Source organism: Phalacrocorax aristotelis, chromosome 7 (genome assembly GCF_949628215.1).
Source record: "Phalacrocorax aristotelis chromosome 7, bGulAri2.1, whole genome shotgun sequence".
NCBI classification, from domain to species: domain Eukaryota; kingdom Metazoa; phylum Chordata; class Aves; order Suliformes; family Phalacrocoracidae; genus Phalacrocorax; species Phalacrocorax aristotelis.
This window is the reverse complement of record NC_134282.1, coordinates 144747-162100: the sequence shown is the minus strand read 5'-3', so window position 1 is coordinate 162100 and position 17354 is coordinate 144747. Positions and strand designations below refer to the sequence as shown.

At 54.3% G+C, this 17354-nt stretch overlaps 1 protein-coding gene and 1 long non-coding RNA gene across 8 annotated transcripts in view; both read left to right on the top strand.

The window, feature by feature from the left end:
• The window catches only part of LOC142059581 (uncharacterized), a 40337-nt gene that overhangs the window by 12434 nt on the left and 10549 nt on the right, over window positions 1-17354 (top strand). The window lies entirely within an intron of this gene.
• Window positions 4591-15527, top strand: LOC142059579 (uncharacterized). 7 transcript variants are annotated; one of them, XR_012661416.1, is made up of 4 exons: window positions 6054-6190; window positions 6391-6469; window positions 8151-8475; window positions 13000-15527. XR_012661416.1 is itself a non-coding variant. In XM_075098386.1 (2 exons), exons 1-2 carry the CDS (start codon window positions 11946-11948, stop codon window positions 13174-13176), a joined length of 957 nt encoding a protein of 318 aa, XP_074954487.1. In that variant the 5' UTR covers window positions 11659-11945; the 3' UTR covers window positions 13177-15527. The 7 variants fall into 7 exon arrangements, 1 of the variants encoding a protein (XP_074954487.1); XR_012661413.1 differs by having other exon boundaries at window positions 6164-6469; XR_012661414.1 differs by lacking the exon at window positions 13000-15527 and adding an exon at window positions 8967-8990 and having other exon boundaries at window positions 6164-6469.

Below are 17354 nucleotides of genomic sequence, written 5' to 3'. Positions count from 1 at the left end.
GCCTGTGTGTTGTGCAAGTTGTTGACGTTATCTCTCAATAGGACTGATGCTGAGATGCTGCAGTAGGGGTTAGGGTGAGCATGTTGTACGCGTCTGTATGTGGAGCTCTTGCCTTCCTTCAGAAAGCAGCAGGGACGTAATGCATAGTGTGTGTCGGGTTACGGAACTGCTCGTCGCCTTTCCCGATTGCCCGCAGAGTACCACGTTGTCCCGAGAACCTTTGGAGCTTGCGGCAGGTCCCTCGTAGATTATAAGCGTCAGGGCTTCCGTTATTTTGTGGGCCTGTAGAGAGCACGGAGTCTGCGGGAAGCCGGAAGGTGGGAGGTGCTTGCAGAATGCGGGGCAGAGGTGGGAAGGGCAGCTCCCGAGGAGCGGCTGACAGAGGGGCTTTAGGGGTGCAAATACAGGGCAGGAGCTGTCGGGAGGGAGGGAGTGAGGTTCCTTCCCTGACAGTTCAGGAGGAAAGGAGGGGTTTTGAAGTCTTGGTACCGGGGGATGGTTGGGAAAGGGGTGTTTTAGTGTTAGCTAATGGTCGCGTTCTGTGTGCAAGCAGCCTCCGGTAGCCCAGTCTCCTTCCCCGTATGTGTCAGCACGGCCACTCGAGCGTGCTGTCTGCCGAGAGGTTCTCCACGCAGCTGTTCATGGAGTTGCTCAGGAGCGAGTTACCTACAAAGGGAGTGTGTGTCACTACACCAGCCACACCCGTTTGCTTCCCGTACTGCTTTTGGCGTTTGGCCTATCAGTGTCCGCCTGTGCTTGAGTCATCTGACACGAACTGTAATTTTTGTGTGTTGCGTGGTTTGACTTTTTCTTGCAGTTTAAGTAATAGGTCTAGGGTTAAGCAGGACAGTCGAGCGAGGCGTGACGGCAGAGGCGAGCAGATGGCGTCGTGTGCTGTGACGGGGCAGGCTGTGAGGTTACTCGTCTGGGATTTCTGCCTTTGGGGTCTCTGTGTTGCCGAACAAGTCAGTCGAAAGGATTTGTTAGTTTGTTTTGCGTGGTGAGCTCTTGCTTTTGGAAAGCAGTGTCCAACATCTGTGTGCCTCTCCGTATTTCCCCAGAAGTGGGCCCGGCTTTGAAGGTGACGGTTCCCCAGCCATCGGGGACAGACCGAGTATGCGAGCAGGCGCCTGACGCGGCCACTGACCCAGGAGGCACGGACTGGGAGGTGAGCGGAGCCGTGTTGGCATGGTAGGGGAAAGGATGAGTCTGGAATGTGGCTGTTGGTGCAGATGCATGGCAGGGAGCCAGACACGGGAAGGAGGGGGCAAACAGAGCATCGTGAGAAGGTAGGTCAGCACGTGACAACGGAGGGGTCGTGCAGTGCAAGCACCTATGTGACTAGTTAATGAAGGGACTCACAAAACTACATGCAAAGCGGGATGTCTGCCCCCAGCTTGTCGGGCAAGGTGAGCGATGAACAGGAAACCGTAGCAGCGGTTATTTTTGAGGTGTGGAATTGTTTGTGAGTGGGCGGCCGCTTCCAGGCACAGCGGTCACCTTGTCTCTCTGGTTCTCTAGGCGCCGTAGGTGGCAGTGGCCACGACATCCAGCCTCATTAGAGCGTGGGCGAGCGGAAGTTCACGGCGCTTCCGAGGAGGCTGTCGTTGCAGAAGTGGTCGGCGTTGAGTGGTGTGGCGTTGAGTGGTGTGACGCTGAGTGATGGCACCACACGTTTGGAGATGAAGAGTATCCGTGTGACCGCAGCCCCATCCTACGTAGCCTGTGTGGCCTTTTTAAAGGATGGCTTTTGAGCCCCTGGATTTGGAAGGGAAGCTGAGGGGCCGATGCTGTCTTTGTGCAGGTGGCCGGTCGGTTGGGGGAAGCGCAGGTGGGGCAGGCAGGGGTTGTCAAATCAGTGGAAGGTACCGTTCAGAGACCGGACACGTTTGGGCCGAGAGAGGTTGTGATGTCCTTTCTGCAAAACATAAGCATCTGCCAGGCAGGGGAGTTCCTGCCTGTGCTTGTGTTGTTATGTGGATTTTGTAGTCTTTGTTCCTTACTGTACTCGGGTCTCGATGTGTCTGTTGTTCTCCGTGCTGAGCAGGCACCTAGGTAGCAATATTGAGGGTTTTGCAAGCCCTGGCTCATCGGCATAATGGTAACCGAGAGCTTCCGTTCTCGCATTTTAAGTCTACTGCATAGATTTGTCTTGTGTCTTAAATATTAGACCTTTATAGAAGGTCATCTTTTTGCAGCGGTGATTAAGGCGGCCTCAGTACTGCTGCTGAAGAGCAGTCTGAATACGCAGGGCCCTTTTCTGGGACCTGTTCCCTGCACCTGTACGTTCTGAGGTCTTTAAGAGTGGCTTGTCGCTCGTGCATCGTCCTAGTTGTGGGTATATGTTTTTTTCGCAGATGATGATGGTACGTGACTTCTCTGCGGATGCTATAGCTTCTTCCTCGCTGCCCTACAGATCTTCTCGCCCAGTGGCATCTCTGGGCCGGAAGTCCGTCGTCTCGGTGAGAATTTTCTTAGGTGCCTCGATCACGTCGCTTGTAGTATTTGTGAGCAGTGTCGGTCCGTGCACGTCGATGCCTGTGTCAGAGCTGCTCCACCTGGGGGTGTAGCAATGGTAGAGCGGGGGAAAGAATAGCAATAAGAGTATATGGTTAATGTTAATATGCATAGACTGTTTTGGCAACGCCTGTACAACCCTCATCGGAGCGAGTGGCTGTTGGCAGCGGGCGAGGACGGTAATTTCCGGGGCGTTTTGTGGGTGCCGAGGGGATGACCGTAGCTGTCTGGGAGAGGCAGCTAGAGTGCTAGCTGAGCAGAGGGCATCTCTCAGCTGTTCAAGCTTGTACGTGCGTGGGGCTTAACATTTGATTGAAGGTATCGCCTTTAATGGCATGCAGTAGTTGGGCTCTAGATGGTATTCCTACGTGGAAGCAAGACCTGTGGAATGGTTAAGCTGTTGCTGTGCGTCCAGGTGACTTGTTCTATCATGCTGTTCTTGCAGAGGATGAAGATGGAGCTGTGCAGGGTGATAGAGCAGAGCTGAGTAGAGCACACTAAGGCAGCGGGTCCGTGTGCAGGATTAAAGGGAAGATGCGACTGAAGGCTATTTGAGGAGCATTTCAGGCGAGCTGGGTCGCAGTGAGGAGGCGCATGGGGCTGGTGACTTTGTTCTCTTTGCTCTCAGGAGCACAGCGCTATCCCTAGGGGCTGGCAAGGTTCTAATTGTGGGGCTGGCGCCCATCGGGTGCTTCTTTTTTTGCGTTACAGTTTAAAGTGTGGATCGCTCTGGTGTCTGAGGAGTTTCTGGGCAGTTGTTGTCTGCGGCGTCGTTCCCAGATGCGTGAACAGCTCTGCTCTGTCGCTGTCCATTTTCAGGGAGCGTGATTTCTTTCCTGCATCATTACATTCTTAGGTCTTGTAGCTGGGCTTCTTGTGCCTCCTCCCTCTCAGTTTTGAGAGGAACTTCTTGTCACGGGCCCTGACGCTCTTCTAATCTTTTTGGATCGCGTTAGGGCCTCCTTGCATCACTGTCAGGGTTCTGCAGGCCTTGTTGCTGGACGAGCTCTTCCGTCCAGTTGTCTCTGTGTTTGCTGAGAGCGTTCTCTCGTCTCGGAGGCGCGCAGTTTGTAGTGTTTCTCATAGCGTTGGTGTGTGCGTTTGTGAGTTTGGCTTGGAGCCGCCTTGCTGGCCGTGTAGAGTCGGGTAGGTGGCACAGCGATGAGAGCTTAGGGTTCATCTGTTGCTATGCCAAGGCTGTTGGGGGAAAGGTTGTACCGTCATCTCGGATTGAGTGGCCCTCCTCAGCGGGCGAGGACCGTAATCACCGTGACATTTTGTGGGCTCGGAGGCTGTGACCGTAGCTATCTGGGAGAGGCAGCTAGAGTTCAGCTGAGCAGATTACATCTGCAGGGTGTTCAAGCTTGTATGTGCGTAGGGTTTCATGTTTGATGTCATATATTTGTTTTAATGGCAGGTTATAGTCGGTCTTCAGGAACCGTTAAGGTACTGCTGTGCAACCAGGCGACTTGTTTGGTATTGGTTTTGGAGATGTCGAGGGATGAGTCGTGCAGGGCGACGGAGGGGAACTGAGGGGACCGATGTAAGCGGGAGAGTTGGTGCGTGGTGTATATAGAGGGAAGATGTGACCGATGGCTCTATGACTCCGTTGCTCCTTGTGTTTGTCTTTCGCTTTGGTTTTGAAGTAGCGTAGCAATGAGCAAAGGAGGCAAGTCGAGCAAGGCAAGTGGTGATTGGTGGGCTGAAGTAGCAGCTCTTTTCTGAGGTGTTGTGTTGCTGGGGAAGTTATAAGCAACACGTGTTGTTCGGGTGTTACGGATGGTGGGCGAGCTGAACACAGCACCTGGAAGTGTCGTAGGCCGGGTGGGAGGCTGTCGAGGGAAAGGGGTGCAAGACGGGGATTGGTGCGGGCAGGCTGTGGCATCGGGCAGCATCTCAGGAGGTGCCTTTTCGCTTGGTTTTTTGCAGGTGCCGCTGGCAGGCTCGGAGTGGTGCTGCCGCATGCCTATGAGAGGTCTGAGAAGGTGGGGCAGCGGCCAGCATCTAAGACCAGAGAATGCTGTGGTCCGTCATCGAGCTCTTCAGTTTTGTAGGTAACACGTGGGCCGTCTTTGGAACGGCATATGAGCATTAGAAGTGAGCTGGGTAGTAATGAGGAAGTCACGGGGCGGTGATTTCTCACGAGCGTAACGGTAGTTTACTGTGTATTGATACATTTGGTGCCACAAGCGATGACGGAAGCGGGGTGTGATGCTGGAATCTGTGCAGAGCAGGTGAGCCGATGGGCATGTTCGTTTTGATGAGGGGGGTGCTCTGGAAGAGATCTGTGTTGACCCATGTGATACGTATTGCTGGCCCTGGTGTTTTTTGGGTTTTTTTGTTGTTTTTTTTTTTCATGTGATGAAGAGGCACCTGGCCACTGCGAGAATATCCTGGTTAGCTGGTGTGTTTCTTGTTGTGAAAGGATTCATAATCTGGCCCATCTGAAAGCCCTGCAGTGTGACTTTGGTTAGAAAGAGATTTTGAAAAATTGAGATATTTCTTATTCAGTGAGGTTGCATTCTATGAACTTGCCATCAGAGTGCATCTTAGAGACAGTGTCTTTGTCAGTAGAACTCATCAGCACAAGACTTGCAAAGTACTGCTTTTTTTTTTTTAAGATAAAAAGATCAATGGTCCTTGCGGAGATCCAAGCACAGCACATACTCCAAATGTTGATGGCATTGGTAGTGCTTGGGTTCTCAGTTGTAACAGTCGAGATACCATAAAAATACGGTTCCCCTGCATGCTTCGGTACAGCCAAACGCATTAGCATATCTGCCGGTCCTTCTTGGTATTGTATTGCAACACTGGGGATTTGATTTGCGTGGTTTTTTTGTTGTGGTATTTTTTTTCCCCAAAAAAAGTAAAACCGTTTCGGGGATCTCTTCACTCACCAATTCTTCTGTCATAAATGAAAGTTTAAAAAAAGCTAACATTGTCTGATTTACGACATGACTTGCGCTGTTTCAGCTGTAACTGCCAAGCAGATGTAGGGTACGATTTCTTAGGTGTACTTAAGCAGGTAGGTATTTGTTGTAAATATTTAATGAGGGGCGACTGAACGTTGGGGGGGGGTTTTTTTTCCTGCCGGTATTTTGAGGGAGCGCTCTTAAGTATTTTATTTCAGTCTCGCTTTCGATGCGCGTTTCCCTGGCAGTTCAGCAGCATCTCTTGGGCGGGGCAGCTGGGCGGACGTCCCTCCTGACTCCATAACACGCCAAAACCCCCCAGTCACGTTACTACTGTGTATTTTGGAGATAGATAATCTTATGGCGGGTGTGAACGGCTGTGTGAGTTAAATGAACGCAGAAGGAAAATGGAAAGCTTTTATAGCATAGATGCTCATATTGGATGTGTGTAAACACGCGCCCGCCTTCTCAGCACAAAGTGAATTACTGAGATTTATTCTTAATTTTTTACGTTACTCTTTCAAGTTTGACGCTTCACTTCAGGCTTCATTGAGCCAGGCAGCAAGACGTGCGGCGGCAGGGCGAGGGCTGTAGCTGCTGCGGTGGATCTGTAAGCGGAGGTTCCGGTTATGGTACAACTTTGCCCCGCAGCCTCATGGGGTTATCTCCCCGCAGCGGTGCCGTAAGGAAGGGATGAGACATTTTCCAGCACCAGCCAGAGTGTTCAGTGTTACGCGAAGAATCTGTTCAAAATGGTATCGGTTAGTCTTAATACCGTTTTCAAGTGTTCCAATCACTCTAGCTTTTAAAGGATGTGTTGTGTTTTGACATGACCCGTTTGCCTAGAATCTTGCTGCGGCTCAATTTCCTTCCTATCCCTTATGCTGACTGAGTTCCTCCATTTTCTTCTGTGCTATTTTATTAACGTGCTGAAATATAGTTTGGGATTTCTGTTTTTCAGATGTCTTCTCAGTGTCTTGTGATGCTCAAGAGATGCCCCCCAGCCCGGGTTTGCCTGCCGGTCGTTAAGCGTGGTGAAGGTAAGGGGCCATCCCTCTGCCTGGAGGCTCCCGGCTCTGTCTCCAGCGGGTGCCCCGCAGGTGCGGCCGCGAGGGCTGCCTGGTGGGGAGAGTCCGGGCCCCCAGGGACCGGGACTGTTTGTCGCCCCGGGGAGCCCATCCCAGCGCAGGAACAGAGCCGGGAGCATGGCCGAGCAGAGCCCGAGAGAGACGTGACACCATCCTCTGGCACGCTCCCGCTCCGCCGTGGGGCGGCCGCTATCCTGCGGACAGGGGCTGGGGGGGCTGCAGCTGTTTGGGGGGCTGCCCCACCTTTTAGACTTTAGCAGAGCTCCCCCTTTTCTGGGGGGTGGGGGTGTGTGTGTGTACCTTTGTAAATGGCACTATTAAAGTAATGAGCTGCAGGTTGGAGCAGATTCCCTCGTGTAGTGCCCTTCTTGGGGGTGAATAAAATTGGGGGAGTCCTGGGGGATGTGTGATGATGTCATGTGGGGCGCCCCGGTGTCACTGGGGGAGCTGATAATGCGTCAGAGGAACAGGTGAGTGGGGGCGTCATGTAGGGGTTCCCCCCTAAAAAAGGGGGGTTGCAGCCCCAAAATGCCTGAAAATTCAGGGGGGCTATTACAAAACCCTCTTATTTTATATATATTGAAATGTAATATTTATAGATGTATAAAGGGAATTTAAAATAAGAACTTATCTCTCCTATATCATATAACGGATTTCAGGATACAAAAATTCTACATCGAGATACATGGTTTTAAAACACAAAAGTAACTTGACTGTCTATATATCTAGATCAAAAAATAAAGGAGTTTAAAGTGAAGAAAAAGGATAGATGAAGGAATTCAAAACAGAAGAAAGTCCGACTAGAGCAAGCATCTACACTTAGTGTGTGTTACATAGTCTAAGTAGATGTGTAATCTAAATAGAGGTTATATAGAGTGAAATAAGCCTAGGTATAACTCTAAGTAGATGTCTAAATAGAGAAGTCGAAAAAGATTGAAGTGTCAAAGTGTAAGTAAGCAGATAGCTAGCCTAAATAGGTGTTTTATATACGTGTTAATATGGAAGTCTGAACAGGTATGTGTAAATAGATATTCTGTGTAAGCGTAAATAGCCTAAATAGGTGTAAGTGTACATATAATAGCTAAGTCTAAACAGGTATTGTATGTAAATGTAAAATAGATAGTATATATAAAATATAGATGTACTCCGTAAGGTTGTGTAAGTAGACACAAGTGCAAATATCTGTGCTATGTAAGGTTTTCAAAATGCAAAGAAACCGTGTTGATAGATGTTTATAGAGAGGATTTAAAAATTAGACACACACCCCACCCCCACCCCCCAATCAACTGAAGACACAAAAGCGCTTTCAAATGCTGCCCCTTCCCCGTTCTCCTCCTCCCATCCCGATCTGGGGCCAATTCCCCCAAATGGGGACTTCCCCCTCTGGGGCTGTGTAGGCAGCCTGGGAGCTGCTGCCAGGGCAGACAAACACCCCCAAAGCCCCTGAGTCTGGGTCTGCAGTGGGGGGTGAAAAACCCCAAACAGACAAAACACCCAAACAGGTTTGGGGGAAAGAAAACAATCTGGGGCTCCTGGGAAAGCCCACTCCTGCTGGGTTTGTGCAGCTGGAAAGGAGGCGGGGAAAAAAAAGCGGGGGCGGAACCCCGCTAACCATTCTCATGCACAAAACCAGGAGCAAAAATCACCGATTTCTGTGTTGTGGAAAGGGCCAAAGAGACCCAGAAGTGAACCGTTTGGAAAAGCAATCCCAACTTTTACCCTATGGAAAAGCAAAAAAAGCCAAAGGAACAAACCCCAGAAAACCCCAACAACAAAAAAAGCCAAGCCATCCAAACAGAAATCACCAACACCAAGCGAACGCCCCAAAAACCCCAAATTGGGGAAAATTTGGGGTGAAATACCGGCAGTTTGAGGGGCATTGCTGGGGCTTATCTGGAATGGATTCTCCGGAGTGGGTCAGTTATCTGGAGCGGATCATCTGCTGCAGGTTAGCCCAGGTGAGTTGCCCGTTGTGGATTATCCTGGGGGGACCCCCTGGTGTCAGTCATCCCCATGCATGTTCCCCATGGCGTGTCTGCCCAGACATGCCCCTGTCCAGCGGTGTCCGCCTCCTCCCCGCCCTCCCTCTGCGTGTGTCTGTGCCCTCCCAAACGCTTTCCCCTGAAATGGCCCCCCTGCATGACTTTTTTCCCCGGTGACATCCTCCCCCCTCCCCTGCTTCCCCTGGCCTCCTGTTTTGTGCTCGCTGAAGCCTTGTGCTTACGCAGGATGAGCAGAGCAGGGTCCTGGCAGTGCAGAGGCGAAGCGCTGCCAAGCCAACGAAGCCCAAGGCTCAGCAGTGCACAACTCTTTTACAGGTCAGCCACTGGCACCTGGTCTGCCTGTCTGCCCTGTGCCCTGACGCACAGCTGCCCCCCTCACCCCAGGCAGCCTGCCTTCAGAAGGGCAGCTGTGTTCCCCGATGGATTTTTCTTCTTTAACCCTCTAGGACCTGTTGACTTGCTGCTCTCCCTGTCACAGCCCTGATGCCGCAGGCCTACAGCAACTGATGGGGCTTACTCCGGGGGGCTGTGGGGGTGGGAAAGGGGATCTTTCTCCCCAGGTTTTTTGTGCTGCTTCTCCTCCCTAGGGCGTGGGGTGGGGGTGAGTGGGGCAGGAGGGAGGACAGTAACGGCCACCTGATTTTTAAAGCAGTCAAGACAGAAGGACTAAAATGCTCGAGGCACTTTGGTGCTGGGCGGTGCGGAGGCAACGACTGACACTGCTGGGGCTGCGTGAGTGGGGAAGGTGCAGAGAAACAGGAGCTCTGCGCACGCAGTAACAGTTCCGTTATCCCGGCGAACGTGACCCAGAGCCGGCGCGGGTCTTGCCCCAGAGAAGAGTCATGGAGATCGTGCCGCTGCTGCGGCAGCCGGGAATCGTGCATGCGCAGTGGCGGTAGTCTGTCCCCGCTGCCACCGTGCGGCCAACCTGCGGTACTGCACTCGGAACAGACGCATGCGCAGTGGCGATGTTGTGTCCCTGCTCGCTGCTGCTGCCGAGCGACCAAACCCCCCTACCGCAGGCGGGAGCTGCGCTGCCCTGTTGGAGAGTCCCCCACCCTTCCCGTACCCGCTCGCGGCAGTCAACGATCGAGCATAATCGGGTACTGCAGATGGGGAGCCGCCCATTCCCGAGCGTGAGAGTGTTTTTAGCTGGTTGCTGCTGCCACTGTGCAAACAGATTCCGGTACTGCAGCCAGGCAGTTCCGTAGGCGCGGTGGCTCTTTATTTTCTGCCCACTGCATCTACTGTACGCCCAAATCCTCGTACTGCAGGCGGGAAGCTGCGCATGTGCAGGGGCGCCCTTTTCTGATCTCTACTGCCACCGAGCGACCAAACGGCGGTAGTGCAGTCGGTCCGCCGCGAGCTTCTAGCTCTCTACTGCCACCGTGCGTCTAATCTCTGGTACGACAGGCGCCACCGGGACCTGCGCAGTGGCGCCCTTTAAGCTCGCTGCTGCCACCCTGTGACCAACCTGCGTTACTGCAGGTGGGCAGCCGCGCATGCGCAGTGGTTCCTCTGCTTCTCTACTGCCACCGAGCGACCACACTGCGGTACTGTAGGCGGGAGCTGCGCTACCCAGGTATTCCCCCCTCGCCCCTTCCCCGCTCGCGGCAGTCACAGATCGATCAAAACCGGCTACTGCAGACGGGGAGCCGCCCGTTCCCGAGGGTGAGGTTTTTTCCGCTCGTCGCTGCTGCCACCGGGCAAGCAGCTTCCAGTACTGCAGCCAGGCAGTTCCGTATGGGCGGTGGCGCTTTATTTTTCTGCCCGCTACTTCCACCGAGCGATCAAAGCGCGGTACTGCACGTGCGCAGCCGCGCATGCAGAGTGGCGCCTTTTCCTGCCCTCTGCTGCCACCGTGCGACCAAATTGCGATACTGCGCGTGGGGGCCGCGCATGCGCGATGGCGCCTTTTTGCTCTGCTACCACCACGCGATCAAACTGCGCTACTGCAGGTGGGCAGCCGCGCGTGCGCAGTGGCCACCTTTTTTATTTCTGCTCGCTGCTGCCACCGAGCGAACGATCTCCGGTACTGCAGGCGGGAGTTGCGCTGCCCTGGTAGATTCCCCCCCCGCCCCTTTACCCGCTCGTGGCAGTCACCAATCGATCAAAACCGGCTACTGCAGACGAGGAGCCGCCCGTTCCCGAGGGTGAGGCTTTTTTCCCGCTGGTCGCTGCTGCCACCATGCAAGCAGATTCCGTTACTGCAGCCAGGCAGTTCCGTATGGGCGGTGGCGCTTTATTTTTCTGCCCCCTACGTCCACCGAGCGATCAAAGCACGATACTGCACGTGCGCAGTCGCGCATGCGGAGTGGCGCCTTTTCCTGCCCTCTGCTGCCACCGTGCGACCAAACTCCGGTACTGCATGCGGGCGACCGCGCATGCGCAGTGGCGCCATTTTCTGCCCTCTGCTGCCACCATGCGATCAAGCTGCGGTACTGCAGGTGAGAAGCCGCGCATGCGCGATGGCGCGTTTTTGCTCTCTGCTGCCACCGTGCGACCAACCTGCGGTACTGCACGAGGGCGGCAGCGCATGCGCATTGGCGCCTTTTCTGCTCTCCGCTGCCACCGTGCGACCAAACCGCGGTACTGCATGAGGGCGGCCGCGCATGCGCAGTGGCCACTTTTTTTTTCTGCTCGCTGCTTCCTCGGAGCGACCGAACCCCGGGACTGCAGGTGGGAGCTGCGCTACCCTGGTAGAGATTTCCACCCGCCCCTTACCCGATCGCGGCAGTCACCGGTCGATCAAAACCGGCTACTGCAGACGGGAAGCCGGCCCTTCCCGAGGGTGAAGTTCTCCTTTGGTCGCTGCTGCCACCGTGCAAGCAGATTCCGGTACTGCAGCCAGGCAGTTCCGTAGGCGCGGTGGCGCTTTATTTTCTGCCCCCGTACTTCCACCGAGCACCCAAGCCCGCGCATGCGCAGTGGCGACCTTTTAGCTCGCTGCTGCCACCGTGTGACCAAACTGCGGTACTGCAGCCAGCAGCCGCGCACGGGCTGTAGCGACATTTCGCCGCGCTCACTTCTCCACGCCACTTAGTGACACCCCCCGCCCCCCCCCCCCCGCTACCCGGTGACGGCACCGTGGGGGCCAGAACTGTGTAGGCACAGCCCTTAGCGACAGGTCCTGACCCCTTGCGATAGCCCGGTGAGGGTGGTGCTGACACCCCTAGCCACGCTCTTAGCAACGGGCCCCGCCCTCGGCGATGGGCGGGCGGGCTGTCTGATGTCTGACCCACCTGGCCCCACCCACCTTTGAGACAGGCCCCGCCCCCTGGCGAGGGCCTGGGGGGGCGGGGCCGTGCTCCTGTGCTCCCCAGCACCCCCAGTTAGCAACAGGTCCCACCCCCTGGTGACAGCCTGGGGATGTTGCTGGTGCTGCCTGGCCCCACCCTCCATAGCAAGAGGCCCTGCCCGTGGTGATGGTCCCACGGGCATTGCCGGCGTCCCTTTGGACACACCCCCTTAGTGACAGGCTCCACCCCCTGGCAACGGCCCGGGGGGCGGTACCAGCATCTCCTCGTAATGACAGGCCCCACCCCCTGTCAACGGCCCGGGGGGCGGTGCCGGCTCTCCCCCCTAGCAACAGGCCCCGCCCCCCGGCAACAGCTCGAGCCTGTGTTTGCTCCGCTCGGGGGGCTCGGTTTGGGTGTTTTCTCTCCCCCCTCCCTCCCGTGCCGGGAACTCCAGGCGGCTCTCGTACGGCTCCCGGGGCCTTCACCCCCCGGGGGGCTCGGCCCGCCCCTTTCGCGGGGCGCTGTGGGAAGGGCGGGGGCGGGGCCCGGGGGTCGAAGAGCCCCAGCCGGGGCTCGGGCAGCTCTTGCTGCCCCTGGGCTCCTCTGGCGTCGGTGCTCCTGTGTTCCCTCGGGCGGTCGCAGCTTTGGGGCTGTCTCAGCTCCCCGGGCAGGCGTGCTCTGGCGTTTAGAGAAGCGGAGGCGTTGCCTGAGGTAAGGATTCCAGAGCATGGCACTCTTTGGCAGCATCTGTACTAGAAAGGTCCCTTGTGGCCTGCTTTGCTTTTTTTCTCCCGGGATGCTGTTTTGGGCGCTGAGGGGGCGGTGAGAGGGTTTAGTGGTATGGGGTTCTGTTTGGGGTTTGGTTTTTGCTTTGCTGTTTTTTTTTCCCCCTCGTGAGATCATTTTATTGTGCTGCTGCAATTCCTGTCTTTACTGAACCCAGAACCTTGGGGGTTTTCACTAGTTGTGCCGTTCACTGTTTCAGGTGTTGCATTGGCCTCTCAACAGCCGTGGCACAACCTGCAGCGATGCTGCCTCTCCAGGCCCCTGCAGGCCCCGCTTTCTTGTCCAGCCAGGCGGGAAAGCGTGGTTGTTGCAGAAACAGCTACGCCCTGCAACTCCTCCTCAGGTTGTTGGCTCGGCCCCAACAGCGTACAGGCTGCTGAGGTCACCGCCTCCACGCGGGACGCAGGCGGCCCGGAGAGCTTTACCCCGTGCCATTTCCGTCCCCTCTGGGCAGCAGCGGATCCGCCGCTCGAGGGCGAGGAGCTGGGACGACAACGGGCCGCTGCAGACTCTGGTCAGGGTAAGAGGCTGTTCCCTGGGGAGCCGGCGCAGGGGGAGCGGAGGTACGCAGGGGCACTTGTCAGTGCCCCTGACCAGTAAAGGGAAGGTTAAATTGTTAGAGTGCAAATAAACACATATTATTTAGGGAGGACTCGTGACTAAATTTAATCACAGCTATTACTGAACAAACCAGGCAGTCATTATTCCTAATCTGTAATTAAAAAAAAATAAAGGCAGTCCTTTTTTATGCCATAAATAGAGTTGCGAGTCATTAATAGCTCAATCTAAATACAGCGGTTATTAAATCAACTGCAGGCATTAATGACTCCTGATCAGAAACAAAATAAGGAAATTTTAGAATCTAGAATGAAAATCGACCCAGAAAGCTAAATTGGGAGCGGGTAATACTGAAATTTTAACAGGGCTGTTAGAAAGTTAGAAGGCAGCGACAGCTCCTGCTTCCAACCCAAGCAGTAAACGAAGCTTTAGATTCTTAAATGAAGAGAAATAAAGGTGAGCTGTTAAACAGTGGCTGGGGTCAAGCGTAGCTATTAAGAAAATTCGCAGGTGCGGGTGATTCCTGACCAGAACTAACAATTCCAGAAGATTTAGATTTAAAACTACAAAGCTAATGGAGTGCCACAACCACCTGGATGTAACTGCAGCCGCTTTGGGGGAATGCCCCAGCCCCCCCCAGCCACCGCTGTTAATTACTGCCAAGGAGAGCGAAAGTGAAAGTAGAAGCAGTGCAGGTGAAATGCGAGCAGTACGCTTTTTCCTAAGTCATCTCTTCGTGTCAGGAGAGGAAAGAAAATGGAAAGAAGATGTTTGCAGGGGGTCTGTGCTGGGTTACCTGCGCGTCTCTTCCGTGCATCCTTGAGGAGACATTTAGCTCCTGTTGGGCGCTCGCAGGTGGAGACAGGGCGAGCTGGAGGCAGGATCGGTGCCGGCACTGATAAAGGGATGGGCAAGGAGCTGAGAGAAGAGGGGGCAAGGGCTGAAAAAGGGTCACCGGTTCCGCAGGGAAGGCAGCGGGATGTGACTCGGCAACCGCTCTGAGGAGTGCAGGGTCATTCGCTGCGATGAAGTCAGGGTCTGCGGCTGGCCCGGAGAGGCAGCAGAAATCCCAAACTCTTTGCAGGGGTACCGGCCAGATTAGGGCAACACCTGAACAGTAAAACCATTTAGGGGAAGCAGAGCTGGGCTGCACCGCGTGGCCAACCTCTCTCTTCTCCGTGAGTCCCAAAGGGGCAGCTCCCAGAATGTGCTGAGAATTCATCCCTTGTGCTAAAAATGAGACGTAAGTAGCACCCACTCGTGAATTTTATTTTCTCTCTCACTCTGCGGCTCCTGCCTGCTTGTCTCTCCTCAGTGCTCACCTGCACCTGTGCTCGGATGGGGCAGCTGAAGGAAGGTGCTGCCATCTCCCCGGCCCCGGCGGACCACCCCTCAGCTGTGTCCTCTGTCAGGGAGCGTCGTCATCTCTCCTGCCTCCCAGAGCGTGTCCTGTAGTGGCAGACGCGCGGGCTTTTCCCTGCACGCGCATACGGGAAGGGAAGGGAAGCAGAGTGAGAGCTGGGCTTGTCAAAGAGTAATGGGGGTGGTGGGAAGCGTAGCTAGAACCGGAGAGCTACAGCGCAAAGGCGAAGCGGACGGGACACAAAAGTAAAATGGTGCACAGGAATGCTGAGGAGCAGCACACAGGAAATCAGTGTCAGAATTTTCTTCTGACTGCCAAATTAAAAATAATGGCACGCTTTGCAACGCTAAGCTCACTGTAATCGTCTGAACTGTTTCTTTCCAACCCCCCACCGCCCCCAACACACCGTTCAGCCTCCTCAGCCTGAAATGCCTTGTTTTCCTTCTTTTTTTTTTTTTTTATGACGGGGCAACTCCTGTTCCCGAGGTGGTCCCTACAGTACAGCTATCTCTTCGAAGACAGTTTGGTTTAGGTCAGAGAATGTTTAGCCTGGACTGAATCAGCCTCTGTTTCTATTTCTGGAAATCAGCGGTCCTGTGCATCAAGCCCGGAAAAAAGGAAATATGAACCAAAGGACGTGGGGCCTGCAGGGGTAGGAAAATATTTGAGAAGAGGTTCAGTGGGGAAATGACTGTTTGTCTGTGGGGCGTCCAGGCAAGCAACCCAGCTGCTAGAAAGTGGCGCTGTCCCCAGGATGGCCATGCGGTCCCGTCGGGAGTTGGGGGAACAAGGACAAGGCAGGGTGAAGAATCTGGCCTGCCGTGTGGAACGTGCTTGTACAAAGCACGTGTGATGCACTGCAAGTTTACTTGTTTAAACTGTGAGTTAAAGAAGGTGTGCAGTTGCTTTGTAAACAGCCAACGCTCTAAAGCTACACCCATCTAATTGCTAGCTGTATTAAATCTATCGTATTGCTGTTTCTGCATTAAAAAAAAAGAAGAAAAAACCAACACACCTATGTAAGCACTTCTAAGTCAATGGAAAACCACTGTTTAACGCGTGGCATGTGTGGGTTGTTTTTTTGGGGCGGGGGGGGTGGGGTGTATGACAAAAACCTGCGAGAGACACACGCACATACGCACATGTAATGTTTAGCGCTCACCTAAACCCAAAAAAGAAAATCCACTCTTTATTTTGCAGCATTAGCATTAGCTTCCAGCGCACAGCCTGAGCGCGCTCTGCTCTCACCGTCTGCTCCCTCTTCAACTGTGTATGGCTGTCATCAGCTTGCACAGGCTTTGCTCGTGCAAGTTTCCGCGACGGCTTACGAGAAGGCAGGCAAACAAACCCAGCAAGACGTGTAGTGCCTTCCTCTATGGGCTCCGTCCAGCCTTTGTTAAAATGAGCAGAAAAGAAATCTGCTGCTGCCTTTACTCTGACTGACTCTTACAGAGAGCATCTGACTTGACCCGCAGCAAAGCGATGCCCCAGGCAGCAGCACGTATTGGCGCGGACCGCGGTTTCACCCACCTGTTTTACTGCGCTGGTCCTTTCCCACGGCCGATGCCACAGATGTGGCGCGGCCCACCCCCAGACCTCTTTACGAGGGTTCCCTGGGCTCTGCAAGTCGCCTGCTGGACGTGTTGCTGATTCAGGCACGGGCAAAGTCAGCTTCTTCGCTGGCGTCGGGCCAGGGCAGCCACGTACTCGAGGGAAACTGAGAATATCTCCAGTGAGATTCTCACCAGGAGGCTGGGACCTCGTCAGTAGGGGAGAAAGCCAAGCGACTGACACTGAAAGGGAGCTCTTTGCTAGGCTGTAGATCGTAAAGTTAAAAAAGAAAACAAACCTGCTTTTTTAAAAATGCCCCCTTTTGAGTCTGCCACATTTGATACAGATTTTTAAAATTGCAGGGTATATCTCCTACAGGCCTCATGCAAAGGGAAGTGAGTACTTCTGGCTCTCAGGACAAGGGGGTCCCTCAGGAGCCCAGGTGCTCACGCCAGCCGGCATCTGGCACAGCACAGGGCAGGAGCTTTGGCAGTAGTATGTGAGCTGAGAATGAGAGTCAGGCAGCACTGCACGCTTCTCCTGTGAGCTGCCGAGGCTCGCGCGCTGTACCTTCCACGAATAAAAGGCCAGAAGAGTCAGCATTTCTGCTAGTTCCAGCCTCATCCGTACCCTCGTCGGTGTAACTGTAAGCAAGCGTCCTGTAGCGACTGGGAGTGTGGCACCTGGGCTTCCTGTGCTGCCTTAGGTTGTGCCCTTGGAGAGACCCTTCTCCGAGCCCCGTGAGCCCCGGGGTGGGTGGGCTGAGGTGCTGTTCAAGGCTGAATAGGCACGAAGGCCTGTAAACAAAATGTATTTATATTGCACCCATACCTGGCAGCCAACCGCTGCTTTATTTACGTATTCTGCACCTCCTGCCGATGCTTTTAATCTTAGCCGATATTGCCGCAGTTTTCACTGATGGGGCAGGGGACTGCCACGCTGCAGGGGGAGTGTCTGGGTGTCTCCCACGGACACAGACGTCCTCAGCTGGGTAGGGACAGGGTGAGAGCTGGAACAACTCTGCTGACATGTAAGGGCCGTCCCAGGGCAAGGCTCCTGGGTCTGGGGCTGAAAGGCGAGCCGTGCTGGGTGGTTGTTGTGGGAGTTGTGGAGCAAGTAGGGGGAAAAGAAAGCAACAAGAAAAAAACCATCCAAATGTTTCACAGCAGGTAGAAAGCTTGGCAGAAAGCAAACTGAATGCTGTAAAGACAAAAGCCGAAAGCCAGCTATGGACTGTATGAAAAGAGTCAGTGGCACGGAAGGAGGTTATTTCTTCCACTGACCATAGGAGGCTTTTTGTGAGAAAACACACCACCTCTTCTTTCTGCTACGGCGCG